Genomic DNA, 17,099 nt, shown 5'->3' with positions numbered 1-17,099 from the left:
TCAGGGTCAGGGCGCCAGCCTCGAAGTGGGGGGCTGCCCTTTAGGACCTGCCCTGCCTTGGGTGGGCAGATCTGGGCCTGTGCCCCTGGGGTGGACAGGGGAGTGAGTGGGTGTGTGGGGGCATGGGTGTGGGTACGCGCACACATGTGAACACATCCCAGAAGATAACACTTAGCCACGAAGACTGAGGTTTTCAAAGCCGGGCCAAGTGTTGAGATAAAACAGCCTGTGTTTGCATTGAAACCCTTTCAGCTTCTGCTTTTGGAGATGATCCCATTTGTATATCCATGTCTTTCTATGAAAGACATCCAAGCACAGGCTGTTCCAGGATTCGTGTTTATTCCTCCTGTACTGGGAGGGAGCAGGGGCTGGGGAAAGGGATGCTTATCAGAGAGATCAAGTGTAAGAGTGACTTATGTAAGAATCTATCGGTAAATGGGAAGGTTTGGTTCAGGGCCCCTGACCCCAGGCCAGTGACCCAAGGTCACAGTGAGTCACCTGTCCCTGCAGCCTTTCTTGTTCAATCTTCTCTTTTGGGTTCAGGGTCCCATCGATAGCAGTGACTGTATGTGTGAGGTCAGGGCAGCTATGTGAGGCTGCACTTACATCCCGAAAGACATTGATTGGGGTCCAACAAATGATACCAGGGCAAAGGTCTGTGTCAAGAGAGTTGAATTCCTAATCGGAGAGTTAATTTGCTAATAATTCCCCGGGTCCTTGGACTCTGTGTCTGTGCTGAATGACTCAGACATAGAGCAGGCACATCTGCAGAGGCAGCTGGCCTGGGGTGAACTTTGGAGCTGACAAAGGGAGGGCAGCTGGGTTCAGAGCAGAGGCTGCCGTGACTGCAGGTTGCCTCCTGACCTTCTGCCTAGTGTCTGGCCTCTTCTGCAGTCTTGCTGACCGAGTCTTTTGGCGCTGCCTCCACCTAGTAATTCCCCAGTGGCACGAGCAGCACACAGTTGAGTACCCAGTGCCTTGATTATTTTTATTGGGGCTTTGAGAAAGCCTTTCTATGGATAGACTTCCCCCATAAGCTAAAAGGGAAATTCGTGGGAGGTTTGTTCTTTTGGGGGTAGGCTCTGTGGAGAGGATGTGGGGTGGTGGGCAGGGAGAGAAAAAGGAAGGAAGGAAGGAAGTATTTATTAAGAGCCTGGGCCGTGGTGGGGGGGAAGGGGGGGAGTAGCTAGGTGGTGCAGTGGATAGAGCACAGGCCCTGGAATCAGGAGGACCTGAGTTCAAATCTGGCCTCAGACCCATAACTCTCACAGGCTGTGTGACCCTGGGCGAGTCACACCCAATTGCCTCACCAAAAAAAAAAAAAAAAAAAAAAAAAAGAGCCTAGGATGTGTGAGGCCTGGGCTGAACACTTGAAAATAGGAGCTTATTGGATTCTAACAACAACCCTGGAAGGTAGGTGCCGTTATCATTCCCATTTTACATTTGAGAAAACTGACGTAAATGACTTGAGTGACCCTGGGTCACACAGCTCTTAAGTGTCCGAGGTCAGATTTGAAATCAGTTTTCCTGAGTCCTAGTCTAGCACTCTGTACTGCCCACGTCACTTCCACAGAGGGAAGAAAACTTGACCCGACAGCAAGGGAGTGGGTTTTTCCTGGGCCCTCCCCGCCCTGTGGCTGCCTGCCCTCTACCTGACCTCCCCAAAGCAGGAGGCGAAAACAGGGGCTCAGCCTCAGACTCTGACAGATGCTGCCACCTGGTGCTTGTGGCTAAGAAAACTTCATCTCTGAGGACCTCAGGTTCTTCCTTTGTTCCGTCTCCCAAAGAGGCGATTGTGAGGGAAATGCCTTGTGGACTGAGCATGCTGTCCCCAGCTGATAGGGAGAAGAGAGGAGCCGGCTGGCCCAAGAGGCCTTGGCAGATGTACGGTCTGTGGCTGGGACCATCCTGGAGGAGGCCCACAGAGACCAGGGCACGTTGGGATCACTGGCTACATTCTCTGCGGTTCCGTGTGTCATGGCCTCTAGCACCCTGAGGGTGATCCCCACCCCTTGTCATTTTGCTTTGGGACATTTGAATCCCAGGTGGGCCGACGGCATTCTCTTTCTTGCAGGCCTTTTGATGCCAAGAATCCATTCCTGGCCACTGTGACCACGAATCGGAAGTTGAACCAGGGAGGGGAGCGCCACCTCATGCACCTGGAGTTAGACATCTCAAATTCCAAAATCAGGTAGGAAACCCCCATCCCCTGGGCCTTCTGACTCCAGCTGTGCAGCCAGTGCACCCTCCTGCCGCTGACAGAGGCAGCCTGTATCCACCCCGTGAAAACGTGGCTGAGCTTGAAGTTCTTACATTCACGGGAGCTTGGAAGCCATTGGCCCCTGTCCCTCAGTTTCTCATCTGCAAAGACGAATGAATGGTGCTTTGCTTTCCATCCCCAGGTATGAGTCTGGGGACCATGTTGCTGTGTACCCAGCCAATGATGCATCGCTTGTTAATCAGCTTGGAGAGATCCTGGGAGCTGACCTGGACATGGTCATATCTCTGAACAACCTGGATGGTGAGTCCGGCCGTCCCAGCAGCTGGGCTGGCAGGGGCACGGCTCTCCCGTCTCCTCCTTCCTGTGAGATGTTACAGAGCTGCTTGGGGGAAGCCCACCAACAGAGCCTGGGCTGGGGCGCAGGGCCAGCTGGGACCCCAGAGGTCAGGAAACAGCGGCCTAGGAAGCTCTGAAATAGAGCTCCTGGAGCTGGACAGTCAGCAAGCACCGAGCGCCCGTGGTGCCAGGCTGGGGCAAACCCCCAACTGAACCACACAAATGCACACCCCTGCCTCCTGCCCGGTCCAGAGGAGCCAGCGTGTAGAGACTAAACATCAGTCAATTCAAAGCAGTCAGGTGGGAGGGGTGGGGCGGCCGGCTGGGGTGAGGGAAGGTTTTATATAGAAGGAAGGCACTCTGCTTGGGCTGTGCCCTGGGAGGATTCTGTGAAGGGAAAGTAAAGATCAGGGGGCTGGATGGTCTAGAAGCCCCCCGCCCCCCCCGGGGGGCTCACATTTGTGGTTTTGTGGCTCCCTGGGTTGCACAGAGCAATCAGTGCCATCTGCCATAGGCACGTCACTTACTGAGGCCTATGGAAACCAGAGCCTCCGATCTGACCCCCATGAGACCAGGCAGCGGCCATCTCCTTGCTGAGGGTGCCCAGCAAGATCGTTCTGTGGTCTCCTGGCCTTTTTTCCATCACTTTCTTTCCTGACCCTATTAGACCATTGTCCTTAATTGTTCTTTGGTGCTGTGCCACCAGACAGTCGTGAAAAGGGCTCTCAGAGTGTGACCAGCTGCAGAAAGGCATCGTTCTGCCAGGGAGGGCGGGGCGGTCTGAGGCAGGAATGTGTTAGAGGCTGGTTGGGAGGATTCTCCCTCCTTTGTGGTGCACAGTGAAGTCTGGCCTTCATCTTCAGGCCATCCACATTCAGGAACAAAAAAAGGTCTAAATATCGTTTCTTTCTGACAAAAAAATAATCACAGTAAGTGACGTTTCTATATGTTATCTCATTTAATCCTTACATCAGCTCTGTGAGGTACAGATGAGGAACCTGAGGCAGGCAAAGGTTAAGTGACTTACCCAGGGTCACCCTGCTAGTAAGGATTTGAACTCGGGACAACAGCCCTATCCCACTGTAGCATTTACCTCAAATATGGGAATCCATGACACTGGAAACCAGAGAGCCACGCATCATCGATCATGACAGCCCTTGGCCTGCTGAGTTGGGAAGTTTTTCATTCCCTCTTGGCTTCCTCTCAATTCTTGCTTAATGCCCCCTCCCCTTTTCACTTGGTACTCTCAGCAGATGGTCCACGTCCCCATTGCCTGTTCCACACCCTTCCTGGCTGGAGGGGCTCATTTCGGCTCCCACGGGGTTTCAGGCAGTTTGGGAAGGCAGAAGTAACCAGAATCCAGCAGCACGATCTCTTTGAAAGGGGCAGTGGCCAATAGGGCCTTTGTTCTGGGTGGGTACGTTTGGCGTCTTTTTGAGACACAACTCTCTTTTTACTGTTTGCTCACTGAAGCAACATTCTCGGGGTCACATCACTCTTTGGGGTTCATTTTATTTCCCTTTTTAGAAAAAAAAAGCCCACAGAGCTGATGCCCCAAGGCTTTGCTCTCACCAGCCACACGCAGCATTTAGGGTTGCCTTGAGCGGGGCATCCATGTGGGCAGGAGACTTTTTTTCCCCTTGAGAGAAGCAGTTTTCCCTACGTAAAAAAGCTGCTAGCGCACGTGCGGAATTAGTGCGGGCAGCTTAGGAGCCCCCAAACCACAGCGTTAGACCTGGGAGCTCCTTTGGGAGCCTGACTCCCTAATTTATCAGAGAGCCAGCTAAGGCCCAGAGATGGAAGGGGCTTGCCTCAGGTCCCCAGCTCCGCTTCTGTTTTGCCAAGCAGCCTTTCCTTGTTGGCTCAAGTGTTAGGCCCAGAGGCCGCCAACCTAGCCAGCCGATCCAGGCAGGTAGAGGCTGCTGCTCAGACCCTAACAATCTCCCCCCCCGCCAGGAGTTCTCCACTGTGTAAGGAGAGAGATGAGGGGGAGAGTGGGAGTGAGTGGCCTGGGGAGCACAGAGGCTGAGAAAGCTGGGAACGTCAGTGTTTCAGATGGGGCTTTGTGGTAGAGCTGTTAGCCAGGGGCCAGATCATCCTGATGGAGTTGTGTGTGTGTGTGTGTGTGTGTGTGTACACAGTATATATGTGGATGAGCACATGTATGTGTATATGTGAATATATCATGTAAGTGTGTATATATGTCTATGTATATGCAATATGTATGTGTGAGTATATACATAGTATATATGTATGTGTATATGTGTGAGTACACATGTATGTATGTGACTAGGCCATGGGGGTGTGTGTGTGTGTAAGTGTGTAAATGAATGAGTGTTTGTGAGCGCACACATGCTGGTTAAAACCAGCCTCCATCTATCCCCAATGCAAATGGCCCAGGGTCGTTAAGGGCCTCTGTTAGTGGCCTGAGCCCCGTCCCAGGCCGGGGTGGGTGTCCCACAGTCACTGGTCTGTATGCCTTGCAGAGGAGTCCAACAAGAAGCACCCATTCCCCTGCCCCACCACTTACCGCACGGCGCTCACCTACTACCTGGACATCACTAATCCCCCCCGGACCAATGTTCTCTATGAGCTGGCACAGTACGCGGGAGAGCCGGCCGAACAGGAGCAACTGCGCAAGATGGCGTCCTCGTCGGGCGAGGGCAAGGTGAGCCCTCCCCCGAGCCCCCGCCTGACCCCTGCTGCCTCGGTCCTGCCGGCAGCCTCACTCCCAGCTCCTCTCTCTTGCTTCCCTCCATAGGAGCTATACCTGAACTGGGTTGTGGAAGCCAGGAGGAACATCCTGGCTATTCTTCAGGACTACCCTTCGCTGCGGCCTCCCATCGACCACCTGTGTGAGCTGCTGCCCCGCCTGCAGGCTCGCTACTACTCCATTGCCTCGTCCTCCAAGGTGGGTCTGCAGGAAACTGAGGTCATCAGCAGTGGATCCTTTGTATTGCTCAGCAGAGTGCCGGAGTCACCTCTGAGCCTCAGGTTCCTAATCTCTGGAATGGGAATAAGGAGAGCAGTACCAGCGTCTACCTGGAGTTGCGAAGAGGCCTAAACGACGTGACGTGAGCTCTCTGCAAACGTCGGGGCAGGAGCTTTGGCACTGCCCTTGTCACCCTGCACCCCGGGGCTCTTGCCCCTTTCCAAAGTGGCCTGGCCCAGTGCCCCAGCTCAGGCATCTGATAGGTGTCTGGAGGGCAGGCAGCAGAGTGGGGGGGAGACGGAGGCTCTGCAGTGAGAGGTTGGGGCAGGGGAGAAGTGCAGCAGGACCCACACCTGACCTGGAGGTAGCCCTTTGGGCTGGGCTCCAGGTCAGCCGGCGTGCCGCTCCTCAGCGTCTAGGCGAGTGAAGCCCGACTGCTGTCCTGCCCTTTGCCTCTGGCTTCTTAAGGGTAAGGTGGCGAGAGCCCTTGGACTGCTGACCTTCCAGGGCCAGATGGGAGAGTCCTTCAGTCCTCAGGCTCTGGGAACGCAGGTGCAAGTGAAGCCGCCCTTGCCGTACCACGTGTGATTTCGTTGTGACAGAGAATTCCCAGGCCTGCCAGCTTTCCAACCTGTCTCACCCGGTGGCGCTTTGGGAAGGAGGGTGCTCAGGGAGGGGCAGTCGGGAAAGACTTTATGGAGAAGTCCATGCTTGGCTACATCTGGAGGGAAGAGGCTGCTTCTGTGAGGGGGAGGCGAGGAAGGATGGCTTGAGTGGGGGACAGCCAGAAGACTGGGCTGAGGCTGGGCCAGGGGATGAAGGCTTTTAAGGCCAAACAGCAGGCCCAGAGAGCTGCTGGAATGTGGAGGGTGGGGAGGACGTGGTCAGCCTGGAGTCTAAGAAGAGGATGTCCTGTAAGCAGGGAAGTCCAAGAAGAGGCGGAGGGGAGGCTCTGAACTCAGGGGAATGGCTGTGTGAGGCAGAGATAGGGATGGGTGGAAAAATGTTTGATTAGACCTGGGGAGTGAGGGGGAGCTGTGGGAGCTGTGTGTATCAAGAACGGCCAGAGGTTAGGAAGAGTGGTGCCCTCTCCAGAATTAAGGGAGATGGGAGCAGGGGTGGGTTGGAGGGGAGAGACAATGAATTCTGTTCTGCCTCCCCATTTTCAGAGACTGGAGGAAAAGGAGAGGAGAGGGAGGTGATGTCAAGGGCTTAGATAGGAGGGAGAGAAGGTGAAGGGCCTCACTTTCTTCTAGCCAAGGGACAGCGGAGCAGGAGGGGTCGTTGGTCTGATGGAAGGGAAGGTTTGGAGCAGCCTCTGGGAGAGCCTGGCAAGGGCGGAGGGAGAGGATCCCTGAGGTCTGGGGAAGCTTGACCGAGCTGGTGTCTGGTCTTAGGAGCAAGGGGCTGGGGAGCTGGACAGACAGGAAGCAGCTTAGGGTTGGGTGGTCGGGGCTCACATTAGGAGGCAGGCTGAGGTCTCTGCTGGTCCCCAGAAAGCCCCCTTCTCTCCCTGCCACCCCTCCAGGTTCACACCAACTCCATTCACATCTGTGCTGTGGTCGTGGAATATAAGACCAAGGCAGGCAGGGTCAACAAGGGTGTGGCCACCAACTGGCTCAGGGCCAAAGAGCCTGCCTTGGAGAACGGGCACAAGGCCACGGTGCCCATGTTTGTGCGAAAGTCACAATTCCGACTGCCCTTCAAGCCCACCACGCCTGTCATCATGATCGGGCCGGGCACCGGCATTGCCCCCTTTGTGGGCTTCATCCAAGAGCGGGCTTGGCTGAAAGAACAGGGTAAGATGGGCTTTCTCCCCCTCGTCCCCGGCACCGGGGGCTAGGCTGGTGTCAGCCCCCACCCCAGCCCCAAGCCACCGGCCTCTGCAGCAGTTTGCATCCTGGCAGGCGGGGCCCTGGGCCCTGTGGTCAGGCCCCTGCTCTGGTGCCCCCAGGTAAGGAAGTTGGCGAGACCGTACTGTACTATGGCTGCCGCCGCGCCGACGAGGATTACTTGTACCGGGAAGAGCTGGCGCAGTTCCAGAAGGATGGTGTCCTCTCCCAGCTTAATGTGGCCTTCTCCCGGGAGCAGTCCCACAAGGTGGGGCCTCGGGGGAGGGAAGGAAGGAAGGAAGGAAGGAAGGAAGGGGACAGAAGGGAGGGAGACGGCAGAGGCCGAGCCGGCCCCCCAACCCCGCCCTCCTCTTGGCCAGGTTTATGTGCAGCACCTGATGAAACAGAACAAGGAGCATCTGTGGCGACTGATCCACGAGTGCGGCGCGCACATCTACGTATGCGGGTGAGTGGGTGCATGGAGGGGGCGGGGCGGGGCGGAGCCAGGGCCGGAGGGGGCGGGGCCGGGGCCTGATCGGCGATCGCCTTCCTTCTCCCCTCCTCTAGAGATGCACGGAACATGGCTCGGGACGTGCAGAATGTGTTCTGCGAGATCGCGTCTGAGTTTGGGGGCATGGGCCAGTCCCAGGCTGTGGACTTCATCAAGAAACTGATGGCTAAGGGGCGCTATTCCCTGGACGTGTGGAGCTAGGATCCGCTCGCCCCATCCTGGAGACTGAGAAGGGCCTTGGGCAGGAGGAGACGTAGGGACTGGCCCCACCCCCCAGCCCCACGCCCCAGCCCCAGCTAACCCTGTCGTACCGAGTAATCAGTCCTTTTCTCATTGCCTTCTCACTCTTACTAGGTTGTTTCCACTTGGCCTGGCCATGGGGGAGGGTGAAGGGCCAACTTTCTGTGGTAAGCCTGGCCAGGAAGGGCTAGGGGACCACCAGGGCAGAATCCACTGGCTGTCAAGCCCTAGCTAATGGTCACTATTTAGTAGGCCCCAGAGTGGGCATGGGGGCAACATGGCTGCTTCTGTGCTCTTTGGGATGTGATGGGGGGTGGGGGTTGGAACAAAGCCTGCCTCCTGTCCCCAGGCCATGGCCCTCTACCTCAACTCCCAAGTACCACCGGGATTTAGAGTGGGGAGCCCAGCTCCCCTTCCTTTTGGAAGAGGGAAAGGATTAGGCTGATCCCTGCCCTAGTGATTGGAGTCTAGGATGTCTCATGCCAGGGCTGTCCTGTGCCAAGTGCCCACCTCTGGTTAGGAATCCAGAGGCCTTTGGCCTGTGTCCTGCCTGCTGGCAGCAGTCCAAGGCCTCGAAAGGCGCTTCTCATTGGGTAGGTGTGGGAGGGGAGCGGTGGGGCAGCCTTAGAGCCAGGGCCTGCACAGCTGTGGCCGAGCCTGGTGCCTCCATGGCTCCCAGGCCTCCTTCCTCCCTTTCCCCGAGTTTCCTTCCCATTGGCCTCGGCCTCAGCCATGAACCAGGCTGAGAAAGAGAACGCTGGGTATGTACCACAGAATGTCCAATGAGTGTAAGTAATTTGGAAATACTCTTTGACCCTTGGGAGAAAGTTGTTTTTTTCCCCCCTGTATCTGCCCTTGGTTTAATTGTGTGAGCAGCTTTGGCTCCCCTCTGAGCTCTGAACCTCGTGCAGCCCAGCTGTTTCTCATGGCGTGAATAGGGGTTATGAGAGGACCTTGGTAGTGATGCTCCCCCTCAAAAATATTAAATGTGAAAACTGAACCAAGTATCTTGTGTCAATTTGTTCACTATGAAAATAGTCTGGGGGTTCCATGGATGTTTGGGAGATGATGTTCTACACCGGGACCAAATCCCTGGGAAGCCCAGGCCCCCCCCACCCCCACCCTGTCCAGCTGCCTGGCCTGGAAGGCCAGCATCCCTGAGCTGTCCCTGGCAACAAGCCAACATGGGACTGCCCTTCTGGGGCCAAGAAGAAAAGGCTTCCACTCCAGCTGCCTCCAGCCCCCATCCATCCTTTTATTATGGCCATGCACAACTCCCGTACCTTCGGCACTGAGGCACACAATGGGCCTGAGGGTAGGAGGTGGGAGACCTAGAACACTGGGACCCCACAAGTGCAGGGCTCAGGACAAGAGCTCTACGGGCAGCGGGGCCCAGGCCAGGAGTAGCTGGGGAGGCAGGCAGGGTACCTGCCCTTACCCAAGGATCCGTCGTTCCTGTGGCCCACTGGCTCGGGCAAGTGACTGGGGTGGGGGGTGGAGAGCAGGGCTGCTCTGGATTCTTCTGGGGCTCAGTCACAGACTTTTCTGGGCAAGGAGAAGGTGGCGGCTGCCACGGCCTCAGTTCAAGGCAAGGCCCGGGCCAGATTGGGACAGAGCTTGTCCTGTGCCTGGCCCTAGGCTCAGTCCTTCTTGTTTCTGTGTTGGCTGTGGAACTTCTGGTGAACCACCCGGAGAGTAGTGAAGAAGTTACCAAGGAAAAGCAAGAGGAAAGGGAGGCCACACATGAGCACCTGGAGGGAGAGAGGGAGGCATGGCAGACATCGGCCACCTCTGGTTGGGCAGAGGGGCCCCTGGGGGGCCTCCTCCCCGCCACCGCACGGGGACTCACCTGCCACTCCTTACACTGTGGCTCCCCGGCCAGCTGGAACAGGGTCACCGCATTAAACAGCTGCCAAAACTAGAGAGGAGGAAATGGTATCGAGGCTAGGCCTAGCCTCAGCCGAGACTGAAGTCTGCTGCCCCTTGGGAGGGGTCCTTGCTCTCTGAGGGGTGTCCCCAACCTGTCCCCAGCTTCTCGCTTTGGGCCTAGAGCTAGGGGCAGTGAGGAGGGAGGAGGGTAAAGGGCCTGCAGACTCACGTGACCAAAGAAGAGAAAGGGGAGGAGGAAGGTGAGGCCCCTCCACATCCAGGATTGGAAGCCCTCTGGCAGGAGGAAGAAAAGCAGGAGGGAAGGGGACCCAGTGTTAGCAGCAGCACCGAGGGTGAAGGCCCTTCCCTCCCTCCAGGGGCCCCCGAGATTGGTGGAGAAGAGGGGGCAAGGAAGCAGGCTCCACTCACCCACAGTGAGGTCCATGTTATGCCTCTCGCCCAAGGCCCGCAGGCGGTACAGACATCCACTCTGGTAGTAGTATTGAAGAAACTGTACAAAGCCTGACAGAGAAGGCCCAGAGTGAAGGCAGTTCTGCTATGGAGGTGCTTACCAAGGGGAATGAGAAATGGGGAAGGAGGATCCTCTTCTAAGCCTCTTTTTTTCTCCCCAAGGCACTTAGGAAGGCACAGGGGCATTACCCTTCACCCCACCCCCGTGGCTCCCTGCACACCCCAAGGGGGCAGGTGGCAAGGAGATTCTCAAATCCATCCCGAGGTAGTGAGAGGGCTTGGGGGAGGCATGTGTTGAAGGTCCCTGGTCACAATCTGAGACACTCACTCTGGTACATAGAAAAGGACAGGAACTGGTTTCGAAACTTCTGATACATGAGTCCATCAGGCCTGGTAGAGGAAGAGAACGGGGGTGGGGGTGGGGGTGTGTGTGTGACTTAGACAATGACTGGCTGGGTTCTGGGCAGTCTCCTCTCCCTCCTCCCGTGGCTCTAGGTTCTCAATGTGAGCACTCGATCGGGAATCGGGACGCCTGGGTCTGAATCCTGGCCGTGTGACTTTGTGTGTGTGTGACTGTGTCACCCTTCCTCTCGATCTGTCCCTGGGTGAGATGACCTCAGAGTTCTCTTCTAGCTCTGACATTCAGTGGCTGTGAGAGTCTCTGCAGAGGCTCTGGGGAAAGGCTGAGGAAGGAGGTAAGAACTCGGGGAAACAGGAGAGACGAGGAGGCTCACCATGTCAGCATGACTCCGGATAAGAAGGTAGAGATGTAGTGATGGAACACCCACCAGCCTTTGATCCTGAGACAGGGGTAGAGGGACTGCTCACCTTCCCTTCCCTCATACCCCTACACCTCACCCACCTCTCCCAGAGGAAAAGATGGGGGAAGAAACCTGAGAAAGGGAACCACCAACTCCTTCCAACTGGTTCCTGGTGATTTTGGTGAGAAGACAGGGCAGGCTACTCACTCCCACCCACCCACCCCTTAAAGGGATTGTGCGGGGGCATCAGAGGAAAGACGCAGCAACCAGCCAGGAGAGGGGAGGGGAGGAGAGGGGCCAGGGCAAAGGTGTCTTGGGAGGGACGGTAGGGGGAAAAGCGGAGGCACACTGAGCTCACCGGGACCCATTGTTAATGAGGATGCTTTCCCTGATGGTCAGTGTGCAGTAGTACCACACCAACAGGAAGTTGAAGGTTGCATCTGTCACCCTGAGGATGAGAAAGAGGAACTCAAACCTAGCTTGGGGTGGCAGGGACAGGAGAGGGAAAACATGAGGAAGCTCATCAGGCCCTGGGCTGGAGGCCTAGCCAGGAGGCCCCACCCATCCACCCACTTCAGGCCAGTCAGCCAAGGAAGGAAATTTTCGGCCCAGCCTCGTGCAACCTGAGGCCTACCTAGAATTGAGGAGGAAGCGGCAGGTGAAGGAGATGATGATGAGGATGATGGTGAGGTAAAGCTTGAACTTCTCATACTCGTCCTTGTAGGCAAACCTGTTGGCAAGAAGCCGGGCCGAACTCGCTGAGTTTCAGGCCGGGCTGAGACACCCACATCAGGGGGATTGGGGGGGGGGGGGGATTGTGTGCCCAGGGGATGAGCTGGGACACATGGCTTTCCTCCCAAGCCCATGTTGCTCAGACAATCAGAGCTGGAAGGGAGCCTGCTTCAGTCTCCTCATTTCACATCGGAGAACACAGAGACCCAGAGAGGGAAAGGGGCTTGCTCAAAGTCACACAGGTAGGACAAGCAGAGCAAGCCTTCCAATGCAGCTCTTCTGACTGACACCAGAACCTGTGGACCTCCCCCTCTAAAGGGAGCTAGCTCCAGAGGGGAATGGGGAGCAGGCCAAAGAGACAGCCTCTGGCCACAGGGACGTGGGGCTAGGCAGGGGTGGGGGGGGAGGAGAGAAGTCTAGGGCCGGGGAAAATTACTTAGCCTGCTTGCTGAGGAGCGTGACGTTGACGCTTCCTAGGACAAGACTCAGGTAGAGCCTAGAGGAAGGCACATGGGGAAGGGGAGTGAGGAGAGGACCCGTCACATCCTCCCACCCTGGCACGGGAGCCATCCTCTCCTCTCCCCTCCCCTCCAAAGGGCAGGGGAGGGCCCATGGCAGCTATCTCCCCCCACCCCTAGCACAGCCCTTACTTTAGGCATCTGAATGGGGAGGGGTGGGTTTTACAAGAAGCATCGACCAGAGGGGAAGGTCATGGGCTCCTCTCCTGCTGCCACTTTCAGAGGCCAGCTGAGCAGAGAGCAGTCAGGGCTGCTAAGGGAGGACTTGTCCGACAGGGGCCCCATCTCCTTACCCATTTTTCTTGGGCAAATAGGCCTCCATGTCAAAGAAGACCCCCTGTCGCTCTTTGATAAGGTTCTCAATCTCCTGCACCATCTCCTCCTTGTCAGATGGGATGGTGGCTCTGCATCTGCAGGGCACAGTGGGAAAAAAAGGGCTTGGCCCAGCTGCTGGAGAAGGTCCGGCCATCCCAGGGGCTGGAAAGGCAGGGGTTTCGCCAAACCCAGCAGTCAGTCATCTTTGGCTTTGGTTCCTCCTCACCCGCCTACACTTCCACACCGCCCCCTCCCAGCCCAAAGAGCTGCTGCTGCTAGAACACCCTGACCAGCCCACAACACACAAAGCTGGCTTCAGGTTTCTCAAAGCACTGGACACTAGTCTTCTCCTTTCCAGGCCAGGAATCCCAATTTTACAGATGAGCAAACAGCCAGAGGTCAGACTGCCTTGTCTTGCCTCAGGGCTCAGGTAGGGCCCAGCCCAGACTAGAAATAGCCCTTGGGCTGGGCCTGGCCCAGAGACACAGAGGCCTTCCCAGGCCTCCCCTCTCCCTTTCACAGGCTAGCAGCTGCCCGCTTCAGCCCCTAGATCAGGGAGGGGAGTTAGGGCTGGGCTGGGGCCACCCAGCACCCCACAGTCACATACTTCTTCAGGGTCAAGGCCAGCTCCTTGAGCTTCTTTTTCTGCCGGGCAATGGAGGTACAGCAGCTGCCCTGCAACTTGGTCAGCTGCTCAAGCTGCAGTCGGTATTCTCGGTGGGTCTCCTGGAGGCGGGGGAGAAGGCAAGCCTCAGAAGAAAGGGCTGAGTGAGGGGAACAAGGCTTCGGGACCGAGGCAGAGGAGGACCCTCAGAAGGCCTGCAGTCACCAAGACAGGAGCCAGGGAGCTGTGGACATCTGGCTTCTGGGGGTGGATGAAGTCCACCCATACCCTTGGTAGCCACACACTGGCTAAGCTGCTTTAATTCTGTCTGCCCACTGCAAAGCACCAAGTACCATCCCCTCAGCCAGCAGAGGGGGAGGGCTGCCATGCTGGGGCGGGATGGCTAGCTCAGTCTGGGCCCTGAAGTGGGTCTGGCTGGGTGGGGGCGCTGCATAAGGGGAAGATGAGGAAGGAGGCCAGGCCTTTCTGAGGGAGGCTCTATCTTCTTCCTCATGGCCATTTTCACTTAACTCTTAGAGGAAAACAGAGATTTCTCCTGCCATTTCCCTTGGTGGGGCACTAGGAGGAAGAATATCAGGGCAAGTATAAAATAAGGAATCTCAGGGCAGGTAGAGGGAGCATCTCTCTGATCACCTCTGCCAGATGGTGTAAACACGAGGTCCCCAAACCTCTGTGCCTTGTCTCATCTCCTGCATCTCAGGCCTATCGTGTCTGTACTGGGTAACACAGAAACCAGCCCATTGGTCAACTGGGCCACCTCCTCCAAAGAGGGAGCTCCACCCATTGCCTGGGCCCTGGCCCAGGGATCCTGAGGAAGTGACATCCACGTGTCCTTCCAATCAGTGAGCTAGAGGCCCTCCCTGCCAGGTCTCTCCCAAGCCTCCTCACCAACAATGATGTCCCTGGATATTCTGCCCCAAAAGGCCATTCGAAATATCTAATGACTTACGGGGAGAGAAGTTGGTGTTAGGGTCGGGCAGGGATGATATCTTCCCTCAACACATCAGGGGTTCCCTAAGGATGAAAATGAAGCCTCCCCTCCAGTGCTAACATAAGGCTCTGGGCCCAGCCCTTCATCTGCGATGGTGAGTAGCCGGGCAGTAGCCCAACTAGGCTATGAAGGGCGTGCACAGGGCAGGCACACCTTCGTCCACCGCCTGCTTCCCTCCCCTCCCACCACTGCTAGTGAGTGCCCCCTGAACCTCTGCTTTTAGGGAATGGGGGGAGCTGGAGCTGACAGCTGGGGAAACAAGCATTCCGGCTTCCCTTCACGGGGTCCCTGCCCTTGTGGATTAAAGTTTGCCAACTTTTGGTCCTTGGACCTCTTAGTGCACATCCAAAGTTGAGCCCCAGTGCACCCTGGGCATAGGCTGTATGTGACCTTCACCCAAGTTCCTGCTGAGGGGCCCTTTGCCCTTGGGGGTGGGACTCTTAGAAGAGAAGAGATTCTGGGATTACTGGGATTGGCAAAAGGCCAATGTGAGGAAATTCTCCAGGGTCCTGGCGGTAGTGAACCAGAGAAAACCACCACCCAGACTGGAGAGCCTTCATGTTTCTGGATAAAGTTAAACACAAACGCAAGTACATACATCATGGTCAGGAGTCAGGACAGATGGTTCCTTAACAAGGAACCCTCAGAGAGCACCAGAGGACAGAGAGGCTGAGCAAGTGTTCCAGGTGTAGCTGACTCAGTCCCCAGCACCCACTGAATCCTGGCAGGGGCTGGCCTAGGCAGGTGGGCAGCAGACCCTTTGGTGGATGGCCTGGCAGCTCAGGGGGTAAGGCCCTCTGACCCGCTCAAAGCAGTGGCAAGGCCACCATACTGATGGGCTAAGGGGCACACTAATGACACTTCCCCAGGATTTCTGGCCCACGTCCAGCAGTGGTCTATCTGGCCAATGGGCTAGTTGGCTTGGTGCCCAGCAGCTAGGTCAGGGCGACACAATAGGGCCGGTCAGCTCTGCAAAGCAGGAGGTGGGATGGGGCCAGAGGCTTGTGATACCCAAGTATGTCAGATATGAAGTTTCCAACGAGGGCAAAGGAGATGGTGCTCACTCAGGCCCCTCCAGAACGCCGACAAATTCCCAGCTTTTTAATGATAGCTTTCCCAGCAAACAGCCACAACCTTGAAATCTCTGTGGGAGCCCATGGGAGGAACAAGGCTGTCACACTCCACAGGGAACCATGGCTGCATATGGCTGACCCCTGTGGGCTGTCCTGCCTTCCTGTTTCCACCTAGTGCATTGTGGATTACAATTCCGTGTGTGTGTGTGTGTGTGTGTGTGTGTGTGTATGTGTGTGAGAGTGTGTGTGAGAGGGGGAGAGAGAGAGAGAGAGAGTGAGTGCCTGGACGAGGCACGGGAAGGACGCCCTAGACTTCTAGGCTCAGAGGAACCAGTGTTCTACGCCAGGAAGGGCAGGGTAGGGGTGGAGTGGGGCCTCAGGAATCCTGGACTCCACAGCGGAGAAAGAGGATGGAAGGAGAAAGTAAGACGACCTGGCTTGGCTCGTGAAACTCTCGGTGTGACCTTGGGCAAGTCCCCTCCCCTCCCTGGGCCTCAGTTTCCTCATCTGTAAAATGAGATGGTTTCACCAGCTGCAGGCTCTCGGCATCCGGAACGCCGGTTCTCCCAACAGATCTGGGGTATTCTCAACAGGGCAAGCCACGGGGAATCAAGCCGGGCTGATGGACCTCTGTGGCCAGGGGCGGCCGGAAAGTCGTCCGGGGCTGCCCTGCTCTCTCCCTCACTCCCACCAGGGCTCCCAACGCCTCCCTCCACGCCGCAGTCAGCCCATTTCTCCGCCGCTCCAGAAGAGGCCCGCGGACAGCTCCGGAGGGTCCCGACCCTCGGGACAGGCAGCCCGTGCTGACCAATCGGGGCCCGCACCTGGCAGGCTCGGCCAATGGGCTGCAGGGGCGGGCCCCGGACGCTCACCTGGATGCTCTGGAAGTCCCGCTGCAGCTCCTCCCAGTCCCGCAGGCAGGCGCCCACCGAGGGGGCGGGGGGGCCCTCCATGAAGGCCCCGCCGAGCCCCGAACCCCGAGCCCTCTACTCCAGCCGCCGCTCCTGCTCCCGCCACCGGCGCCGCAGCCGTCCCCGCCGTCCACTTCCGGGGCCCGCGCCGCCGCCGCCGCCGGCCAATAGGAGGGGGCGGGGCCTCGAGCTCGGCGGGCCCCGCCCCCGCTGCCTGGGCCAATCCGGGTCCGGGCAGGGGAGGCGGGGCGCACGTGCAGCCCCGCCCCCCGCCCCGCCCTCCCGTGGCGGAGGATGCAGGGATGCGCTGCTTCCAGGCCTGGCCGAGCCTTGGCAGAAGAAAACCGAGGCGGGTACTTTGGCCCGCGCCCGCCGCCAGCCTGGGCCTGAAGCAGGGCTCGGACGCAGTCTAATCCGCTGCTCCGCTCTGCCCCAAGTCAAGGAGCAGGCACCGCTTACGCCCTACTACGTGCCGGGCATAGCTACAAGGTCAAAGAAGGAGGAAGCCCGGGATTTAGAGACCGAGGACCTGGATTCAGATCCCGGGTCTGCTGCTCATTCCCTGTATACCTTGGGCAATGCCTCTGAGGGTTTCAGTTCTCAATCGATGACCCACCCCCGCGAGACAGTTAGAGGTCAGTGATTGGCACTAGGGAAAGCACGGGAAGGGCAGGTAGGAAGCCTTGAGTTCAAATTCTACGTGGGACACTTACTAGCTGTGACACCCCGGGCAAATCACTTAACCTCTCTGCCTCAGTTTC

The 17,099-nt window shown here is 57.4% G+C and overlaps 2 protein-coding genes and 1 long non-coding RNA gene across 5 annotated transcripts in view; 2 read left to right on the top strand and 1 right to left on the bottom strand.

Annotated features, from left to right (window-relative positions):
- Positions 1 to 9,077, top strand: part of LOC114042904 (NADPH--cytochrome P450 reductase) — an 80,863-nt gene extending 71,786 nt beyond the window's left edge. For all 3 annotated transcript variants that reach the window (XM_027861682.1, XM_027861681.1, XM_027861683.1), the window contains exons 9-16: positions 2,075 to 2,191; positions 2,403 to 2,521; positions 5,044 to 5,225; positions 5,319 to 5,468; positions 7,018 to 7,288; positions 7,444 to 7,589; positions 7,702 to 7,787; positions 7,889 to 9,077. In XM_027861682.1, the coding sequence (XP_027717483.1) occupies positions 2,075 to 2,191; positions 2,403 to 2,521; positions 5,044 to 5,225; positions 5,319 to 5,468; positions 7,018 to 7,288; positions 7,444 to 7,589; positions 7,702 to 7,787; positions 7,889 to 8,033 (1,216 nt within the window). In that variant the 3' untranslated portion in view covers positions 8,034 to 9,077. The remainder of the gene's footprint in view (positions 1 to 2,074; positions 2,192 to 2,402; positions 2,522 to 5,043; positions 5,226 to 5,318; positions 5,469 to 7,017; positions 7,289 to 7,443; positions 7,590 to 7,701; positions 7,788 to 7,888) is intronic.
- A 226-nt stretch (positions 9,078 to 9,303) lies between these two features.
- Positions 9,304 to 16,414, bottom strand: TMEM120A (transmembrane protein 120A). The gene is made up of 12 exons (XM_027862293.1): positions 16,300 to 16,414; positions 13,346 to 13,464; positions 12,717 to 12,833; positions 12,342 to 12,401; positions 11,808 to 11,903; positions 11,532 to 11,621; positions 11,147 to 11,212; positions 10,741 to 10,802; positions 10,371 to 10,463; positions 10,171 to 10,235; positions 9,922 to 9,990; positions 9,304 to 9,823 (listed from the first exon to the last, which is right to left on the bottom strand). Exons 1-12 carry the CDS (start codon positions 16,378 to 16,380, stop codon positions 9,713 to 9,715), a joined length of 1,029 nt encoding a protein of 342 aa, XP_027718094.1. The 5' UTR covers positions 16,381 to 16,414; the 3' UTR covers positions 9,304 to 9,712.
- LOC114043236 overlaps positions 14,146 to 17,099 on the top strand; it is a 41,768-nt gene continuing 38,814 nt past the window's right edge. Inside the window, exon 1 of the long non-coding RNA XR_003569069.1 lies at positions 14,146 to 14,448. This is a non-coding gene — a long non-coding RNA (uncharacterized LOC114043236). The remainder of the gene's footprint in view (positions 14,449 to 17,099) is intronic.

Source organism: Vombatus ursinus, unplaced genomic scaffold (genome assembly GCF_900497805.2).
Source record: "Vombatus ursinus unplaced genomic scaffold, bare-nosed wombat genome assembly UNPS02014768.1, whole genome shotgun sequence".
Lineage (NCBI taxonomy): Eukaryota > Metazoa > Chordata > Mammalia > Diprotodontia > Vombatidae > Vombatus > Vombatus ursinus.
Note: the sequence above shows the minus strand (reverse complement) of the source record. Positions and strands in the feature narration are given on the sequence as shown.